This window comes from Harpegnathos saltator, unplaced genomic scaffold (genome assembly GCF_003227715.2).
Source record: "Harpegnathos saltator strain DR-91 unplaced genomic scaffold, Hsal_v8.6 scaffold59, whole genome shotgun sequence".
Lineage (NCBI taxonomy): Eukaryota > Metazoa > Arthropoda > Insecta > Hymenoptera > Formicidae > Harpegnathos > Harpegnathos saltator.
The window spans coordinates 577,501-595,683 of record NW_020230415.1 but is presented as its reverse complement, the minus strand read 5'-3'; the positions used below and the strand labels follow the sequence as shown (position 1 = coordinate 595,683).

Here is an 18,183-nt window from a genome sequence, read left to right as displayed (position 1 = left end):
TCACGAATTGTTCGGTTTTGACGTCATTGGTATACGTGTGTACGTGTGTGTGTATGTGTACAATTGCGTACACGTACAATTGCGATATACATTTATCACGTTAGCATTGATCATTTTTATTCATGCTAAAAGAAATAAGTATGATTATGTAAAGAATTTGTCTGCGTATTATTATACATTCTACATAGTTCTCCCTGTGATAGTAAAAATAACACACTTGAACAACCTCTACGCTCATATCACAAAGCCTGATCCACTGCGCTACTGAAGCAAATTGGTAATTCTTCTGCTATAACGACATTAACAGAAAAGACTAAACTTCAAACTACATTTCTCAAAAACGTTTAAGATTTGCACCGTTTTTGGATAGCATTTGTTACTATTACATCAATATTATACTTTTCTAAAAGCAAAATCGCACGGTGATTTCAAGGATGAAGATTCCTCTTGTGTGAGATATTAATTATTCATTCTTTATTAATGGGAAAAGATTTTCCTTTGGTTTAAATGTTCAAGAAAAGTTATTTATTCTCTGAGGATCTTTCAATTTTTATGTTCGTGAAAAGTTTATAAAATTCGTAAAGAAAGAGAATTATTTTACTACCTACCTGTTCAAGAGTTGCGCACAAGAGATATTTTAACAAATCTGAATCTGAATCAGTCAACAAATTAAATTTCTCATTCAAAGAAGCATATGTAGGGTAAGCATAAGTAAGATAAGTATAAATAATAAATTAAATATTATTCTCTGAATATAATAATAAATAAATGTTTTTTTCTTTAGCTGAATCATCGAAGTAAATATTCTATTATAAATTGACTTTTCGGATTACAGTATTAATTTGATTTTTCAGAGTACGCTTTCAAATTGACTCTTCGGAATACGCTATTAAATTGACTTTTCGGAGTACACTTTTAAATTGACTCTTCTGACTATAGATTTTTTAGTTGACTCTGTTGAGTACGTATTTTTTAATTAACTCTTCGGAGAGAAGAGAAGAGAAACATTTTATATTTTATTTAAAAAATCGTAATTTTTGCAGAAAACTGATTGATGAAGAAAAAATTAATTCACGACCTCAACGAAGATCTTAAAAAAATTACTGCAAGAAATGAAGTTGTTGTTATTATATACCATATTGTACAATATTAAAACATACGCGCAATAATTATCTATAATTTGCATATATGGGCGTTTATGTAATTATAAGTAATATAAAAGTCATGACAAATTAATGTGGCCGCGTGTTATCTCTGTCGCGTCATTGCTAGAAATCGTCCGAACTCTCGAAATTATTTTCTTCCCGAATTATGAATATAAAACAATGTGGAAAGGAAAACAAGGGGGTTAAAGGAGAGACGGCGACGTCTGCCTTACGATAACATCGCTGCTGGCACGCTTCGTCGCGATTGTCTATTCGCTGGTGGTGAGACAAAGACCGATTCTTCGTTTTTATCTAACTAATCTAGCTCGCTCGTGAACAGCACAGAACAGAACCAAATAATTATGGACATAGCACGGAATAGTACCAACAAATCGTGGACATTGGCTTAGTAGTTCATGTTCATGAAAAATGGACCCAGTTGGCGCTTCGAATCAGACAACTTTTCCATAACGCTGTAAATGCAGCCATGCCCGTTCTCAGGCTTCTCTCTGCTCCCATGTATATTTAGCGTCCAACGTTTGTGGCGCTCTCTGAAATGGGACAATTCTTCGTTGGTACTAAAGTTCAATATGGCATCATGTGTCAATGTGTGTGTATGTATAGCTGCACACATATTAACACGTATGTGTGTGTAATATATATAGGAAATATGAGGAATATTAGTGCGAAGTAAAAATGCTGAAAATAATGTGCATTCTGTGAAATGTATATATTTGACGAAAAAAATTTAAATATGTATACATAAAGAAAATATTAATACTTTAAACATAAATATAAGGACAATAATTTGTTAATAATACTAAATTTTATAATAATATTAAAAGAAATTTGTAATAATATTTGTGTATATTATGGAAAATCCAACGATGTCCTTGTCCCTAAATAGTGTGTAGCTTGCTCCTGTACATTCTGTTCTGTGGCATAGTATGTTGCTGTCTGCAAGAGAAGTAGCAAATAAAGTTTAAATGCTAACAATTAAATAAGCAAGTTGCAGCTGAGAAAGATACTCACCGAAAAGTCCTGGTCATCCTTCCAATGTTCTCTTCTTCCATCTGATGAAGACACAGCTATTACAAAATAGTGTCTTTACCAGATAGAAAATCCTGCGACGTCCCAATTATTGAATAGTGCCCAACTCGTTCTACTGGCGTAGTATGTTGCTGTCTGCAAGAGAAATAGCAAATAAAGTTTAAATGCTAACAATTAAATAAGCAAGTTGCAGCTGAGAAAGATACTCACCGAAAAGTCCTGGTCATCCTTCCAATGTTCTCTTCTTCCATCTGATGAAGACACAGCTATTACAAAATAGTGTCTTTACCAGATAGAAAATCCTGCGACGTCCCAATTATTGAATAGTGCCCAACTCGTTCTACTGGCGTAGTATGTTGCTGTCTGCAAGAGAAATAGCAAATAAAGTTTAAGTGCTAACAATTAAATGAGCAAGTTGCAGCTGAGAAAGATACTCACCGAAAAGTCCTGCTCATCCTTCCAATGTTCTCTTCCATCTGATGAAGACACAGCTATTACAAAATAGCTGTGTCTTTACCAGATGGAAGATCCTGTGATGTCCCAATTCTTGAGTAGTGTCCACTAACTTATCCTGCTGTCATAGTATGTCAGTATTTAAAAAATAAATACTAATGAATAAATGTTGAAAGTGCAATGCTATGAAAAATATATGTTTCTAGTGAGAATGAATTACTTACAAAAAAGTCCTGTTTATTCTTGCAAAATGCTTCTCTCCTTGCTGTAGGCATAATTATCATAATATACATGTCTGAAAAATAATCAGTAACAAAGTTGTAGTGTGTGCATGTAAAACAATTATTAAGTGTACATTATTATAGGATTTTGAAAGATACTTACAGCTATGATTCCATGTATCGTAACATTTTCATTTTTTACTTTTTATTGTTGACTTTTCCTCAAATCTTTTGCACATTCTTCTTGCTTCTTTTAACATATAATTGGATGTCTCTTGTACTTCTGTCCTGCTATTTAAAATGTTATTGATAATTGCACACCATGCTGTGATGAATTCTCCTGTGATGTTTTCATCCAAAACTTGTTGCAAAGTGGGACAACGTGCTCTGCTTATTATTGCTTCTTCTTCATATAATGCTTTTATTAATTTTTCTTTAACTTTATGTTCGTAACAGAAATATAAATTTCATTAGTGCGACTTTTATTTTCTCCATAATTTCTTGCAAAATATTGTCGCTTTTTACATATTCAGCACATTCAGAGCATTCTATTGCTATTTTGTGTGTAGCAAGATTTTTTATAATTTTTTGCGGTTTTACGTATACATCTGTATTTCTTGTTGGTTGTGGGATCGCATATTCAGCATATTCAATATCTTTTGTGCCTTCTTCGTTTGCAGCTAATTCTCCAGCACGAAACATTTTCAGCAAAGCTAGTGACGTGCCTTCTTGGCTTTCCTCACAATTGGAAGACAGTGATTTCTTAGAAATCAAATTAGTACACAACAGCGTTTTAAAAGATGCGCTGAATTATTGTAGCGTAGGGTTGTTATTTCTATGACCCTGGTCTCTAATCTGGCTGAAACAATTTTCCACGATATCTTGATTAATATGTTTCAGGTTCAAGTCGGATAGTCCACTTCTTTGCAATATCGATGGTGCTGTCTTCCCTGTCGAACATTCTGGTACACAACATACTCGTACCATCTTGATCCCGCTGTTATGAGACCTATAAAAAAAATAAACCTGTATTTAGTTAAACAGATATTTGCATCAGTATACAATATTACAGTATCATGCATACTCAAACAAAACAAGTTGTTTGTCGCTAACAGGGAAAAGATTTTCTTGAATAACTGTTTCTTCTTGTTTTTTCTTCTTCTCTTGTTTTTTTCTTGTAGTCCTTCTGCAAGAGAGAGAGAGAGAGAGAGTACATAAATATCTTCATAAATTATATATATATATATATATATAGAGTAGATTTCATGAAGAAATTTTAGCTATCTATGCCTGCATGCAGCTCATATTCAAGAAGCAACCAACTAATATAACATGATTTGACATTACGTTCAAGGATAGTCATAACATATTCTTCTTGTTTTCAGTCATCAATCTGCTGAAATAGCTTGTTCACAAGGTGTATCAAATTTTTTAGCAGCAGATTAACAGCAGAAACTAAGCACAAACTTGATGCAGCCATGCATTGCTAAGAATTTCTACAATCTTTATCTAACTTGCTCTTGTTATATTAGCATATTGCAAAGCTTACTTTTATTTTTTACTTATTAGTCTCTGTTAGTAAAAAGGACAATTATACTAATGCATAATATTTATATATAAATACAATACAATATATAAAAACAAAATTTACACTTTGGTTGTCGTTACTGGCAGTAATACTAAAACTTTTTCCTTCTCGCACCTGCTTCTTCTCGTGCTTCATTCTCGTAACATCTCTTCTTCGTAACACTTTTTTTCTTATTGAAGGCTTTAAAGCGTTAAAGCTTGAAAGCATTAAAGTGCATTAAAGCGAACGCAACTGTAGCAATATGGCGGCCACAAATTAGTTGCGATTTCTCACATGTCCCATCTCAGAGAGCGCTGCTAACGCTAATCATTTTTGCTCCATAAGAGTTTGCACGCCCTGCTGTACATCCACACTGATGCAAACGCATCGTACTACAAAATAAATAGTCCTCGAGTTTCTTATACATTATATATTTCGTCGCGACATGTTCGTGCAACATCACATGACTGCTCTACTTATTTTTATCGCCAACATTCAAACGGATTCGAGCGCTCGTCGCGTCCACACACATACACACACACACACATAGGTCATGATTCGAGAGAATCAATAATTATCGCTCCCGGAACGCGCATCGCACGGATCGGTGAACGCACGTATTCGCGTACAGAGAGACAGAAGAGAGAGCACCTCTCGCTCTCTCCTCTCTGTCTCTCGGCGGCGCCGACAGAACGCGCGGCTGCTTCGCTATCCGTGGCTGTCGGACGTGTTGTCCGAGTGAATTCGACTCTGTTCTCTCTTCCTTTCTCTCTCTTTTCCTTTCCGTCTCTCGCTCCGCTTCGCTGATCTAACCTCGCGAGAACGACGCGCTAATCGGCGACATTAGTGCCCGATAAGACCTCGATCTTGCTTCTCCGCTGAGCCGACATCGCACCTTTCATCTCGCTTTGCGCCTCTATACGAGCTCTCATGTGAGAGAGAAGGAGCCTCGCGTCAGTGCACTCGCTGCGACATCGATAAAACTGCGTCGACACACGAAGGACAGCCCTTTTACGAGGCAGGAATGCAGATGGAGATTCGCGACTGGACGGGGAACGCTGTCAAGCGCGTTCCTCGCATCATTCGCTAGTGATCGTGTTTCTGTCTACGGGTCTTGCAGTGTATTGCTGTTGTGTGTGTCTCTCTCTTTTTCTCCTTCTCTCTCTCTCTCTCTCTCTCTCTCTCTCTCTCTCTCTCTCTCTCTCTCTCTCTCTCTCTCTCTCTCTCTCTCTCTCTCTCTCTCGCTTTATTTTTCGTTCAAGCTGAGATTGAATGAACGATAGACGTGTTAGTGCGTTAAACTCACGCCAATTCGTTTTTTGAGAGACCACAGCGATCAACGACGATAACTACGACGGCGGCGTCATGACGCGTTTACGAGGACGTGCCTCGCTGATGGCCATCGTGACGATTAGCTTCGGCCTGCTGATCGTTATATACCACATTCTGAGTAACGAAATCGACGAGATGTCAGGGAAGATCGGCGGCCGACAAAGAGCGCAGGACGCGTATGCTCCGGGTGAGCTCACGGACAGTCCACAGAGCGCTGCCAGGAGGCAGCAGCTGGACGGGCAGTTCGCAGGAAATCTGAAGAACGGTAGGAATAAGCTGTTTAACGACTTTACTTATGACAAATCGTTTGCAGACGGCATTCCGCTATTCAAAGGCCACAAAATCGTCCACCTAGACCTAAAAGGCGCCCCGCCAAAGGTCAGCTACTACAACTACCTGTTTCCCCTGCTGCGAAAGCTGGGAGCCACTGGTGTAGTCATAGAATATGAGGATATGTTCCCCTTCGTGGATAGCATTGAAGATGTGCACGCTAATAATGCTTATTCCAAGAAGGATGTTGTACAGATTCAAAACATAGCCAAGAAGAATGAACTAATTGTTATACCTCTCATACAAACCTTTGGTCACATGGAGTTTGTCTTCAAGCTGGACAAGTACAAAGATTTTAGAGAGGTCCCGCATTATCCACAAGTGTTGTGTCCTACCTACAACAGAACACTTTTGTTGATATATGAGATGATCAACCAAATTGTATTAGCTCATCCAACATCCAAATACCTGCACATAGGTGCCGACGAGGTCTATCAGATAGGAGAGTGCTCAAGGTGCTTGGACGTCATGGCTAAAAAGCAATGGAGCAAGCAGCAACTATTCTTGGATCATGTGTCTACTGTGGTCAAGTACATCAAGGAGAAGTATCCGGAGTTGACTGTACTAATGTGGGACGACGAGTTCCGTAAGATATCACCGCAGGAGATCATTGACAAGGGCCTGCACTTGATGGTGGAACCCGTCATTTGGAAGTACACTACTGATCCTGGCACTACATTGACCGATCAGCTGTGGGAGAGCTACGCTGCAGTATGGAAACAAGTGTGGGTCGCAACAGCGTTCAAGGGCGCCATTTTTCCGGACAGATATTACACGGACATCTCGTATCATATGGAGAATCATCAGCGTTGGTTGGAGATTATTCAAAAGTATTCTAACCAGATCACATTCAAAGGTGTTATACTAACTGGCTGGCAACGGTACGATCACTTCAGCGTGCTCTGCGAGCTCCTCCCGGTCGGCTTACCATCGCTCGCGATCAACTTGGCCATACTACAGGCGTCGTCACCGGGTAACTTCCCCGTGGAGTTACCCCATCATCTATCCGAAGCGCTGCAGTGCGACGGGATCGTCTCATTGAGCATACCGGAGCCACAGTACGGTTGGACCAAGTGCAGCTTCCACGGGGCATCGATATACGCCGCTATGTTGCGTCTCTATACACTGACGCAAGAGATCCTAAAGATGGAGCAGGACAATACCTACAGGGGCTGGCTAAAGCCATACAATATCAAGTACTCGTTCGCGAACCCTCCTTACGTGGAGCGCGCGGTCGCCGACTTGGATAGGTATAAGATGGAGATCATGTACATCGAGAAGGATATGCGCACGGCCATGGAGGACATCTACGATAATTACACGATACAGGAATGGCTCGAGACGTACACCGCGCCGTTGAACGAGAAGCTCAGTCAGCTATGGCAGGCTAAGGAGAAACTGCTGGAGAAAAACACATGGCCCAGGAGACCTCTCACGAAGCCTGATTTATAGTAGGAGAGGACGTCGCTTTTTTCGCATAAGTAGACAAAGATGTCTGTCGTGTTCTTCATGGTATGACTAGAGAAACTGAGAATTATATTCCGACAACGCGAGGAAGGCAAGAGGACACGATATTCATAGCGATTAATCTTTAAAAAAACGAACGAACAAACAGAACAAATATAGCGTGGATAATCAGTGAAACGCAAGAGTTTCGCGAACTTGTAATTTTACATCTTAATAATCGTTGTACAGAATGTGATAATATGCAATTTGATAAGGAAGTAATCAAATTATACTAACTGCACCGTCCGTAAATTAGTGCAAGTTCTTTGTCTCGATGAGATCGATTGTATTATCGGTTGCACTGTCTGGTAGAGCAGATTATGATGTATATTCCCGACTCAGGTCACGTGGGATTCTTCGGGGAAAGTTTCGTCGGAGAGACATTTTCGTACTCACACGAGTGTCTGTATATATCGGTGACGATTCTTCCTTCCCGGCACGGAAAGTCTCAAATAGATAGTTTTATCCGCGTGATTTAGCCATTGTAGCCGTACAAGAGTAGATAGAGCGATATCTATTAATAAATACGCGTTAGGCGATATGATTTTGTTGCGACGTTAGAGCGAACCTGGTTTATCGGTGACTTACCGAAACCGCTATTATTCAAACGATGATTCTTATCGTCATTATTATTGCAACACATGGACGTGCACATATATATTTATGAATTATGCGAAGCCACTCGTGCGATACCACGCACGCACAGATTGCTCTTCCAATTGTCACATTACGTCTTCTAATCTTAAACACGATCGCTACGAGAAGCGCGATCTATAAAGAGAATGAGAGAGAGAGAGAGAGAGAGAGAGAGAGAGAGAGACAGAGAGCCAGGTTTTCTCGGTTCGTTCGTCGGAAAGACGCATGACAACAGCTTGAATTTAATTTAATTTGCGCATTAATCGTATTTATTCGTGCATATTAACGCGGTATCTGCGATTGTAATATAAGCGGAGAGAATCGTGCCATACAGCAAATCGTTGCGATATTATATAAGTTTCTGACAAATGTAATAGAAGTACGATATAGAGACAAAAGAATTTTGGTTGCTTATACATCGGTATATTCGGATCGGAGATTTTACACACACGAACGATGCGCCGTGAATAAAATTTTATTTCGAAAGTATTTTCGCGCGTTGAATGTTTATTGGAGAGTAACTCTTTGTATATCGAGGATGGAGAAAAAAATAGAAGACCAATGTGCATATTGCGGAGTTACGTGCAATTCATGTGATACATTTGGACTTTTATATCGAGTTCTTGGTTACGTTTCTCGACTCTTCGATGAACGTACCTTTTGTATAGCGTAATATTTAACGACTCTCCCCTCTTTAACAATTTGTAATCCATCTGTGAATTTGTAATATATATATATATATACACATTTTTTGCATTATTATTATTGTTTGCACTATTATTATTATTGTTGTTGTATAATCATTATCACAATATAAAAATATTTTTAATGTTATTATGTAAACCTACGTTGTAATTATTGCCGCATACTAGCGAGACGCGAGTAATAAATCTGTTTTTAAATCGCTAGAGACTCTTCGATCTCGTATTTATTTATGTTCATTGGCCCCGCGTTACACAGATATTTTTTCGTTATCGTTTTTTTTTTCCGTGTGCATGTGTATGTGCGTGTGTGTAATGTATAAATCACGGTGAAAACGATGCAACACACAAACGTACGTTCAAAGGCATTCACACTCAACACACGCAATTACACGCTGGACGCCCATATACGATATGTTCGCACAACATTACATTACGTGTACCGAGTCCATCCGGTACACTGAATAATATTCACCTATTAAAAAGCAGGATGATAAGATAACTTACTGTTTGTATACGCCACATGCGACCAACAGAAGCGGACAAGTCTCATTCATATTACCGAAAGTGAAAATGATTTCCAACTGCCGGCGGGAGGTCGGTAGATCGACCTACGGCGAGGTCGAGCGTTTCTCTTTCTCGGTTCAGCGAATGTTACATTCTCCTCAGAGGTCCTGATTTCTCCTCTCGATGAGATTCACGCGAGGAAAATCTACTCTGCGAGGATATGCGACAAGCTGCAGCATCACTGCAGCGTGCAGACCGCGGATTTCGAGGACGGGAAATGGGGATTGAAGGCGATCGGGTATTGCTTCTTATTGGGAATCCTCTTGACGACTTTGTGTATCGAGGTCATGTCGACCGTATCTCCGATCTCGGCGATGATGATGGGCTTGTGGAAATCCTGATCAGTCCTCGTCAATCGGACACCCAGGACTTGCGCCGCCAGACTCGCGACACACAACGATACCTGGGAATAATGCAACAAATAATTTGTAGCTTTCACCGTCGGACGAAGAAAGTCAGCGGTCTTCTCACTCGCGAGATCTCGACGAGAAAGAGGAGAGATTACCGATTCTCCGGTTCTCGCGGACATGTCGTGGTACGGAAACCCGTTTTCCGCGGCGAATCGATGCGACCTGTCGCGTTTGACTGTCCTTTGGTGCTCCATGTCGCACTTATTACCCACCAACGCTATCAGAGGCTCGTCGTAAGCGTCGATGAAATTCCTGATCTGACTGAGCCACTCCTCCAGGATCTCGAAGCTCGAACTGTTGGTGACGTCGTACACCAAAAGGATAATCTACTTCGACAGAAAAACGCAATCGCGCATTGGTAGACTCAAAAGTCAAAACTTACATTTTCGTATTATTTATAGTTGCAAATTGTCAAACTTCACTTCTTTTATATTTGTTTCAACGCGGATACATATATTTCCTTTGCGCTCATTCGATTTGAAGATCTGTCCCATATACGTGAGAGAAAAGTTCATAATCGTCTGTCGCGATTGTAGAAATATCGAAAAATTCGCTAAATGTGATTGTTTTCTCTTCAAGGCGTGGAAACGCAATATTTTTCATTGGTTCCTCATCCGCTATATGTAATTTTTACGCGGAGTTATCTACCGGCGTTATCAGTCGCCATAATTAGAAAAAGGCAAGATTACGCCAACGAGGTAATCGGATTGTCTAAGAGTGCTTTTCTGTCGAAACGAATATTACATTTTTTCGTTATCCATGTCTCTTCCAGCTGATAAGATACACGAGAGATAACATTTATTTATTTCAACGCGACTGTGCAACAGCCCTAGGTCCTTACATGCGCCCCGAAGATATATTTGTCCAGCATGTTGCCGTGTAGGGCGAGCCCGCCGACGTCCCACAGATGCAGGTTGACATTCTTGCAGCCGCCGATGGTTAAGTTCTTGAGGAAGAAGTCGATGCCCGCGGTGGGGACGTACTGGCGAGCGAAGTCGTTGTTGCAAAACTTCTGGACGATACTGGTCTAAGGAAGGATCTTTGAATTTCAATTATCAAGAATGACAGCCGCCGCGATGGGAGGATGACAGGTCATCACGCTAAGATTGTCAATCGTCGAAAAGAACATCGCGCGGCAATCGCCGAACGAATGAACGAGCAAGCGAGAAGATTGAAATTGCCGTAACAATGCGATTTCTCGGCGAAACTTTTTACTCATCGCGTGTTGCGAACGCCGGGTGTATCGACCCGCTCTCGACGTTCAATCGGGGTCTTTATTTATCCCCGCGTCGCGCTCACTCCAGTCCATTAATTGTCTAAGCCGCTAAGCACCAAGTCTGGCAGTGACATTACATTGCATCGACGTCGCAATTTTCCACTCGACGATGTAAGTGCCATATGCAACGTACGTTGCGTCCGACAATTACATCGTCACGTATAGACGATTTTAACAATGATAACATAATTTTCCTGTCGACCATTGGTGTTCATTAAGTAACACTTCGCGATGTGTGTTCCGCGTTTTTTCGAATGTCGTTTGCGAGTCGCCGAGAATTAGATTCCAAGTTCGACCTCAGACGACTCCCCTCGTCCGAGCGAATCGTGATGCGCGACGTTCGATATCGCGGCGATGTCGGACCTCGTCGTCGCGATTTCGCTTTGTCATTCGGCGAGTATCAAGGAAAATAGAGCTCGAAAGGTTAATAAATTCATGCTCGACCTACATACTCGGTTCCCTCGTTAATGCGACAGGCATCGATTAGAAAATTCGTGTCCGCCTGTTATTGACGTTATTGTCGGCGCACGATCGGTGCAAGACTTTCAAACGACCGCAACCGCAAAAACGAGACGCCGCGAATATTACGAAAGTTTTCGCGTTGGCAAATCGGAGTCGCTCGTCCGCGAAGGCCTCATCGATTCAAGCTCGCGCGTATTACATTCATCGTTAATCTACAGAACGTGTCGCATCGTCGGCTACGTTATCAGCGACTGTATTATCAAAAGAAGAGAAAAAAACAAAAATGTAATTACCAACGAGGTGAATTATCGTTAATCATGATTGCATAAGAGCGCGAAGAAACTTAAACATAGTGCTTATCGACCTACACGGTAATTACGAGATGAAAAAAATGAATAGAACAAAAAAGAGAGAGAGAGAGAGAGGCACTCTTATCGAAGAACACTCTTCCAACCAAAGCAAACAAGTTCACCTGTTGAGGAGCCCTCGCTATACACCGTTTTTGCCATGGCGATCGCCAAACAAATTTAAATGATCTCGGCCACGCTGTCGAGCGAGCAGGTGCGTCGTTTCGGAGAGCTCGCGAGGGCGGAAACGAACGGACATACGGACGAACGAACGAATGAACGACGGGATCAACCACCTCGACGCACGCTCTCGCGCCTCGCCGTAGCTTCGATCGCAAGGACGAAGCGAACGACACTGACTCTTCTCCAACTCACTTTGCCAGCGCCGGAATCACCCACGAGCACGATCTTCAGCCGTTTCTCGACCGAGTCCTCCTCGATGTCCGACATGAGGGCCGCGGCTGTTGGGAGTCATACGAGTGGGAGCACGCTCCGCCGACGACGACGACGACGACGACGACGACGACGAAGACGACGAGCGACCAGGAGGGTTGTCGGCCGACTATAGCGCGGCACATAACACGGTGGCTCGCGTGCAGCCGTACAGCCAGGTCCGAATCGACCGACGGTAGCCAGTGCGGCGTCGTGGTCTGCTACTCGCGGACATGAATAAATTAACGAATAATCGATAGCTCCCCCGCAAAGCACCGCCGACGCCGTCACCGTCAGCGTCAGCGTGCACGTCTCCGGCGAGTGTCAATCCTGAATGCGGACCGTACTTCGGCGAGGTCCGCACCGACAGCGTGTTTCGTGACGACGTGACGACGAGGACGACGCGCCTGCGTCTGACGGACGGCTTCGTTCGAGAGGAAAAAAAGAAAGAGAGAGAGAGAGAGAGAGAGAGAGAGAGAGAGAGAGAGAGAGAGAGAGAGAGAGAGAGAGAGAGAGAGAGAGAGAGAGAGAGAGAGAGAGAGAGAGAGAGAGAGAGAGAGAGAGAGAGAGAGAGAGAGAGAGAGAGAGAGGTGGAGAGGAACGGTCTTGCGTTCTTCACGAGAGTTCCTTCTTCTCGGGAAGAGTTTCGGAAGCTTATCGTCCGCGAGAGATTGAGAACGATGTCCTCCTTATTGGCTCGCGGTATGAATTATTAGAAATTCTTTCCTTTTTTTTATTATTGTACAATGCGAGAGGCTCGATATGTCGTCTTCTATTCGCCACGTCGCCGAGGGTTCTTTGCGTTAGTACTGTCGCAGAGAAAACATGGGGGCGCTTCTCTGTCTCTCTTAGGCATATATCGGCGCGTCGACGCGCCTCTCAGTTGAAGATCAGGTCCTTGTAGTTTTGCAGGAGATAGTAATTCGACACTCTGCAGCAAGTGGTTGTCCTGACGACCGTCAGTCTGTCGGCCCGCTCAAAGTTTGCCTTCACGATCTCGTAATATCTGCCGTCGCTGAAACGAAGAGATAAAATCTTATGTGTATACCGTTCGCTCTTGTTCCGTACGATGAATTGTTCACTTTAGTCTTACCTTAAGCTCAAGCATCGCAGCTTGATGCACTTCACGCGCAAGATGTCTATGGCTTTCTGACTCTTGTCCGAGAATCGCAAGTTCTCCGGGTCCCATCGCAGTTCTAAACGCTCTAGATCAGGACAATTGTTGGCGATGCCGTCCATCAACTGGTCCACGTGGATGTTGACGCCCAGCCTCTCTTGAGTGCCCATCACGAGTATCCTGAACACACATCATAGGACTCTTTAAGTATTTTCGTACGAGATAACACGAATATTGACTTACATCTATATCAATGAAAAGGAGATTTCCACATAAATTCGTTATAATGACGAATGAAGAACTCGATTGAACATACTTTTCAAGTTTTCTCAGACGTACGTCGTTTAATTGTCATTACCTGTAACTAATGTAGCGTTCAACTAGCATTTACTGTAATTATCTCTCGTAAGACTTTCAAATCACGCTCAGTTCGCATGCCTTTGCTAAATTAGTCGCGCAAATACTCACTTCGCGTTGGTGAGAATCGGCAGCACGCTTTGCCAAAGTTGGTCCGTGATGTGCGGCATGCCTGACAACGCGAGGCCGTATAACTGATGGCCATGCCTCGACAAGAACTTGTACAACGCGTCGTCGCTCAGGTTATCCGAACTGTCCAGGTCCAACGCTATCAGGTTACGCGGATTGCCGACCTCGGTCCAGGCTTTCAGAACGCTGTCGTTAAAGCCGTTCAATTGACCAGCGCTGAGAAAACGAAGCCCGGGAATCCTGGTCAGCATGTCGATCAGGCAATCGGTCGACAGGTCAGTAGCGGTAACGTCCAGTTCTTGAACGCTGGACTTTTCCCACTCGACCTGCATCACGTAATCGCTCTGCAGATCTGGAATGTCGCATGGAGTTGGTCGAGGCAAACGTGAGTATCAATCCATCAAACATGATGGAAACTGACGGAAAGAGATCTTTCCGGAGATAGCGAGCGTCTCCGTGACGAGCGAATCGGAAAAAGCGAATCGAGACGATATGAGAAACAAAATTTAGAAGATTTTTATCTCGAGGAAATAACTTCATCGACAATGCCTCACTTGTTCCTTGCATCAGCAGGCACCTCAGCCTCCTACTTCGCTGAAACAGCGTCTTCATGGTGGAGCCGGTGACTTTAGAGCAAAAGTTCACCGCCAAGCACTCAAGTTGGATACAATTGGAGGAGAAGGCGTCGATGTGAGAGTCGTCCACGAAGTTGATTCCGTATAGATTGATCACCCTCAGGTTCGGCGTTGCCGACTTGAGCCTGTGCACGTTTATCACCTCGTAAATCTCTTCTTCCTCCTCCTCGACTTTCTCGTAGGTTCCTGGAAGAAATTGCAGGCCTCGCGTGACAAGTTGAAGAAGTAACGCACGAGCCCCAAGGTTCAACGTTCTCCAGCGTCACTAACCGATTAGATGAAGGATCTCGAGGCCGTTGATGAAGTTGTAAATCTTCCTCATGAAACCCTCCATGAAGATCACCTCGGACAGACAAATGCACATGTACTTGAGCTTCGCGGGAAACGTCTGCATCTCCGAGAAGTCGTGCAGCTGCATGGCGGTGGAGAAGTCCAACAGCATATGCGTCAGATTTGGGCACTTGTTGGCTAGCTCATGAAGGACCGTATGCGTGATCAGTTCGATCGGCAACTCGATGTACCTCAACGACGGCCCGAAGCGTATGCTGCGCAAAGCAGCGTCGTCATTATCTCGCAATCGCATGTTCGTAACCATCAATCAACGAGCGAGGAGAAAGGTAAAAGCAAAGGAAGAGGGATAAAGCCAAAACTTTAGTCGGTTTCTCTGTTAATTTCAGCAGCGAATGACAGAGCTGAAAGCTGTTGCGTGTCGTTCGACTTTTTTTGCTTTGCAGTTCAAGCCCGATTGAATCGCATGAAAAATCGGTTGTACGGCCAATAGAGAAGTCGCATGAAAGTCGCGAAGTGATAGATAGAGGACTCTCGGACTACACTTGTTCGCTGCATCTTTGATAATTCAACAATCGATCAAGCTGTTGTATCAATCAGCTAGGGTCGACGCGGCCAGTCAATACAAGCGCGGAAGCAAAAATCAATTCTCCTTCCATCGACATACAACTTGTCGGGAAGTGAGGCAAAGTGATGGACGGCGCGGGGGTCGCGTCGTGATCCTGTGACGGCGTTACCTGATTAACTGCAGCAAGCTCTCCAGAGAACCCACGTGAAGCCCGCTTATTTCCGGCCTCAGCGACACGTGCTTCCAGAGACGCGTGTCGTACGCGATTTGCCGCCAGCGTTTGCAAACACGAGCGACCCGACATATCTCGCGATGCGACAGGTAACTGAAGATGTTCAGCAGCACCTTGTCCGGCAGCTTCTCGATCGTCTGCGGGGCAAAGATCACACGGCAGCGTCAGTCGCTGTCGCCAAAAAGGCTCTCCTGCTCCGCTGGAGCACCAGACCGGACCGCTCTTTGTCGCGTTTTCTTTTTCCGGAATTTTCGGAAATTTCAACCGGGTAACCACGCGCTGTTCGCCTCGACGGATGACCTCGCGTCCGTCCAACGACGACGCCGACTCAGAACCCTGTGACGTAATTAGTCGAGGCGACAGCCGTCGAGCTGTCGCCTCGACGGCTGTCAGATCGAGGTGCCATATTCGTCGCTCGTCGCGCGACATCGGTCTTCGCTCCGTCAGGACAAACGGATATCGAGAAATTGAATTTACGAGTTAGCCAGAGACGCACCGCGCGCGATTTTCCGTTTATAGATATCGGCAGTCGAAGGCCGCGCATCGAATCTCGAACGGCGAACGTCTCGGCCCACGACGGATCGCAGCGCGAGAAATAGATCGGGCCGCGGGGATCGCGTTACGTCAGGATGGGAAATTAATGAACGGTAACTTACGGTTCCCGCGAAACGACTCTTAACCACGCCACCCTCGGAAACGTACATCTGCGACGTTTCCAGGGCGATCTGGCCCCAAACGTCGACACCGCCGAGATCCATGGCGCTGCCTCGTTCGACGTTCGATCAAGATCGAGAGGACTGACCGACCGTTTTCTGCCTTTCTCGCTTTCGCGATCACGCGAATTTACACGGAGCTTTCTTATCTTCTCTTTATCTCTCTCGCTATCTTCCTCCCTCTCTCTCTCTCTTTGCTCACAGATGCGTTTTTATTCCGGATCGCCCGATCTTCCGCTCCTCGTAGCTACTTCAGTATGAGATCACTTTCATTTTCGCCGTCTGATCAAAGGTCACTGTACCACGTCGCGATTCGTCGTGGCATGACTCGCGCGAGTAAAATCGCTGGAGATGCGAATTGTTCGCTTATTTTCCTCCTTCTTTTTCGCCTCCTTCTCTCCTGACCCGCGCGCCACGGCTTTGTTGTCCGACGTGCACGTACGAATTCGGCGTGGGCGGAAATGAGGAAATTACTATTTGTGATTACACGCGGTTTGTTAGAGTCGCGACGCGAGGCGGAATTCGGGGAAGCTCAAACTACAAGTCTTCGGCGCTTTTAATCGGATCGCGCTTGCGCGTCGCCCTAAATATACGACTTGGAAGGCTTGCCTGCACTTTATTTTAAACCCCCGTCGCGTCTGCATGAACGGCCGGGAGAGAGCCGCGGGCTTTTACATTTTTCATAATATTCACTTCCTGTCCGGCGAAAATCGACACGCCCACGTCTGTCAGATCGTCGCGCGGAATTTCGCGCCTGAAATGTGTTTGTTCGTCAACGAGGAGCGAGCGCATTTCCGCGATTTCGCCGATGCATTTTTTATCGATTCGCCTTTAATTTTTGCAGTCGAAAGGCTTCATTTGACGTGTCGTCTCGTCTCGACACATTCGGAAGGCTGTCAATTATTAGGAGACGCACGATGTCTCTTTCTCAGGCGCGCTCGGACACGTACGCGCTTTCGCGTACCGCTCGTTCAGTGCGTAAAATTCACGCGACGCAAGCATTTTAACGTTAATCAGGAACGCGAGAAAAATTCGAGAGACGTCGAGGAACACGTTCACCGATGGGAAACACTTTCTACGGGACCAGATGCGGGATTTGCGCCCGTTTTAGCCGAATACACGCGGCTAATATCGCGCGGATTCAACAGCTTCGCGCTAAATCCGCCGCGTCTTTCGCATACTTTTGCCATAATAATTGGCACGCTTTCAATGCGATACATCTAATGAGCTGACAGCAACAGGTTACACTTGCATCGCGTAATTAAAGTGTGCAAGTCGCCCGTTAATCGGAGGAGTTAACGACCCGCGACTCCACCTCGGTAATTAATTAGCCAGAAAACAGAAGCGCCACATGCAATCGGGATTCCTTCGCGAGTGTCTCGTCAGTTTTCGGTGACATCTCCGCGAAGGAAGAAGCGGAAGAGAATGGAATTTTCTCTCTCTCTCTCTCTCTCTCTCTCTCTCTCTCTCTCTCTCTCTCTCTCTCTCACTCACTCACTCACTCACTCCGTCCGTCAGCCACGATCGCTAAAAGTTTCCCGCGAAGACGGACAATGTGTTCTTCCGTGGCTCATTTGGCTCACTAATAGAATCGCGCGAAAAACGCGCACCCGTCGCTTCTGAGGCGTTGATAAATATTTCGCATAATACGAAACACGTGATTTTTCCCCGACAATACCGACTCCGATACCGATTAATCAGCGTTACCG

General features: G+C 44.2%; 3 protein-coding genes and 1 long non-coding RNA gene across 8 annotated transcripts in view; 1 reads left to right on the top strand and 3 right to left on the bottom strand.

The window, feature by feature from the left end:
* Window positions 1-1,994: 1,994 nt before the first annotated feature.
* On the bottom strand, window positions 1,995-4,955 carry LOC109504647 (uncharacterized). Of its 3 annotated transcripts, none has more exons than XR_003113718.1 (8): window positions 4,521-4,955; window positions 3,954-4,055; window positions 3,033-3,878; window positions 2,873-2,943; window positions 2,634-2,766; window positions 2,406-2,558; window positions 2,178-2,330; window positions 1,995-2,102 (listed from the first exon to the last, which is right to left on the bottom strand). It is a non-coding gene; the product is annotated as an uncharacterized LOC109504647 (long non-coding RNA). The 3 variants fall into 3 exon arrangements; XR_003113716.1 differs by having other exon boundaries at window positions 2,634-2,769; window positions 4,521-4,954; XR_003113717.1 differs by having other exon boundaries at window positions 2,634-2,769; window positions 4,572-4,954.
* Window positions 4,956-5,648: 693 nt separating this feature from the next.
* LOC105191634 (hexosaminidase D) lies at window positions 5,649-8,930 on the top strand. The gene is made up of 2 exons (XM_011155167.3): window positions 5,649-5,955; window positions 6,082-8,930. Exons 1-2 carry the CDS (start codon window positions 5,802-5,804, stop codon window positions 7,548-7,550), a joined length of 1,623 nt encoding a protein of 540 aa, XP_011153469.1. The 5' UTR covers window positions 5,649-5,801; the 3' UTR covers window positions 7,551-8,930.
* Window positions 8,931-9,177: 247 nt separating this feature from the next.
* LOC105191633 (ras-related protein Rab-28) lies at window positions 9,178-12,859 on the bottom strand. The gene is made up of 4 exons (XM_011155165.3): window positions 12,379-12,859; window positions 10,760-10,945; window positions 10,014-10,244; window positions 9,178-9,911 (listed from the first exon to the last, which is right to left on the bottom strand). Exons 1-4 carry the CDS (start codon window positions 12,451-12,453, stop codon window positions 9,687-9,689), a joined length of 717 nt encoding a protein of 238 aa, XP_011153467.1. The 5' UTR covers window positions 12,454-12,859; the 3' UTR covers window positions 9,178-9,686.
* Window positions 12,860-13,042: 183 nt separating this feature from the next.
* The window catches only part of FipoQ (F-box/LRR-repeat protein FipoQ), a 7,208-nt gene continuing 2,067 nt past the window's right edge, over window positions 13,043-18,183 (bottom strand). Inside the window, exons 1-7 of one of the 3 annotated variants that reach the window (XM_011155159.3) lie at window positions 18,182-18,183; window positions 15,699-15,898; window positions 14,944-15,218; window positions 14,593-14,859; window positions 14,021-14,390; window positions 13,529-13,732; window positions 13,043-13,450 (exon numbers count right to left, since the gene is read on the bottom strand). The exon at window positions 18,182-18,183 is cut by the window's right edge and continues 320 nt beyond it. In XM_011155159.3, coding sequence (XP_011153461.1) covers window positions 13,315-13,450; window positions 13,529-13,732; window positions 14,021-14,390; window positions 14,593-14,859; window positions 14,944-15,218; window positions 15,699-15,898; window positions 18,182-18,183 — 1,454 coding nt within the window. In that variant the 3' untranslated portion in view covers window positions 13,043-13,314. Of the gene's footprint in view, window positions 13,451-13,528; window positions 13,733-14,020; window positions 14,391-14,592; window positions 14,860-14,943; window positions 15,219-15,698; window positions 15,899-16,417; window positions 17,170-18,181 lie in introns of those variants that run through there. The other 2 variants (XM_011155158.3, XM_011155157.3) reach the window with 2 other exon arrangements.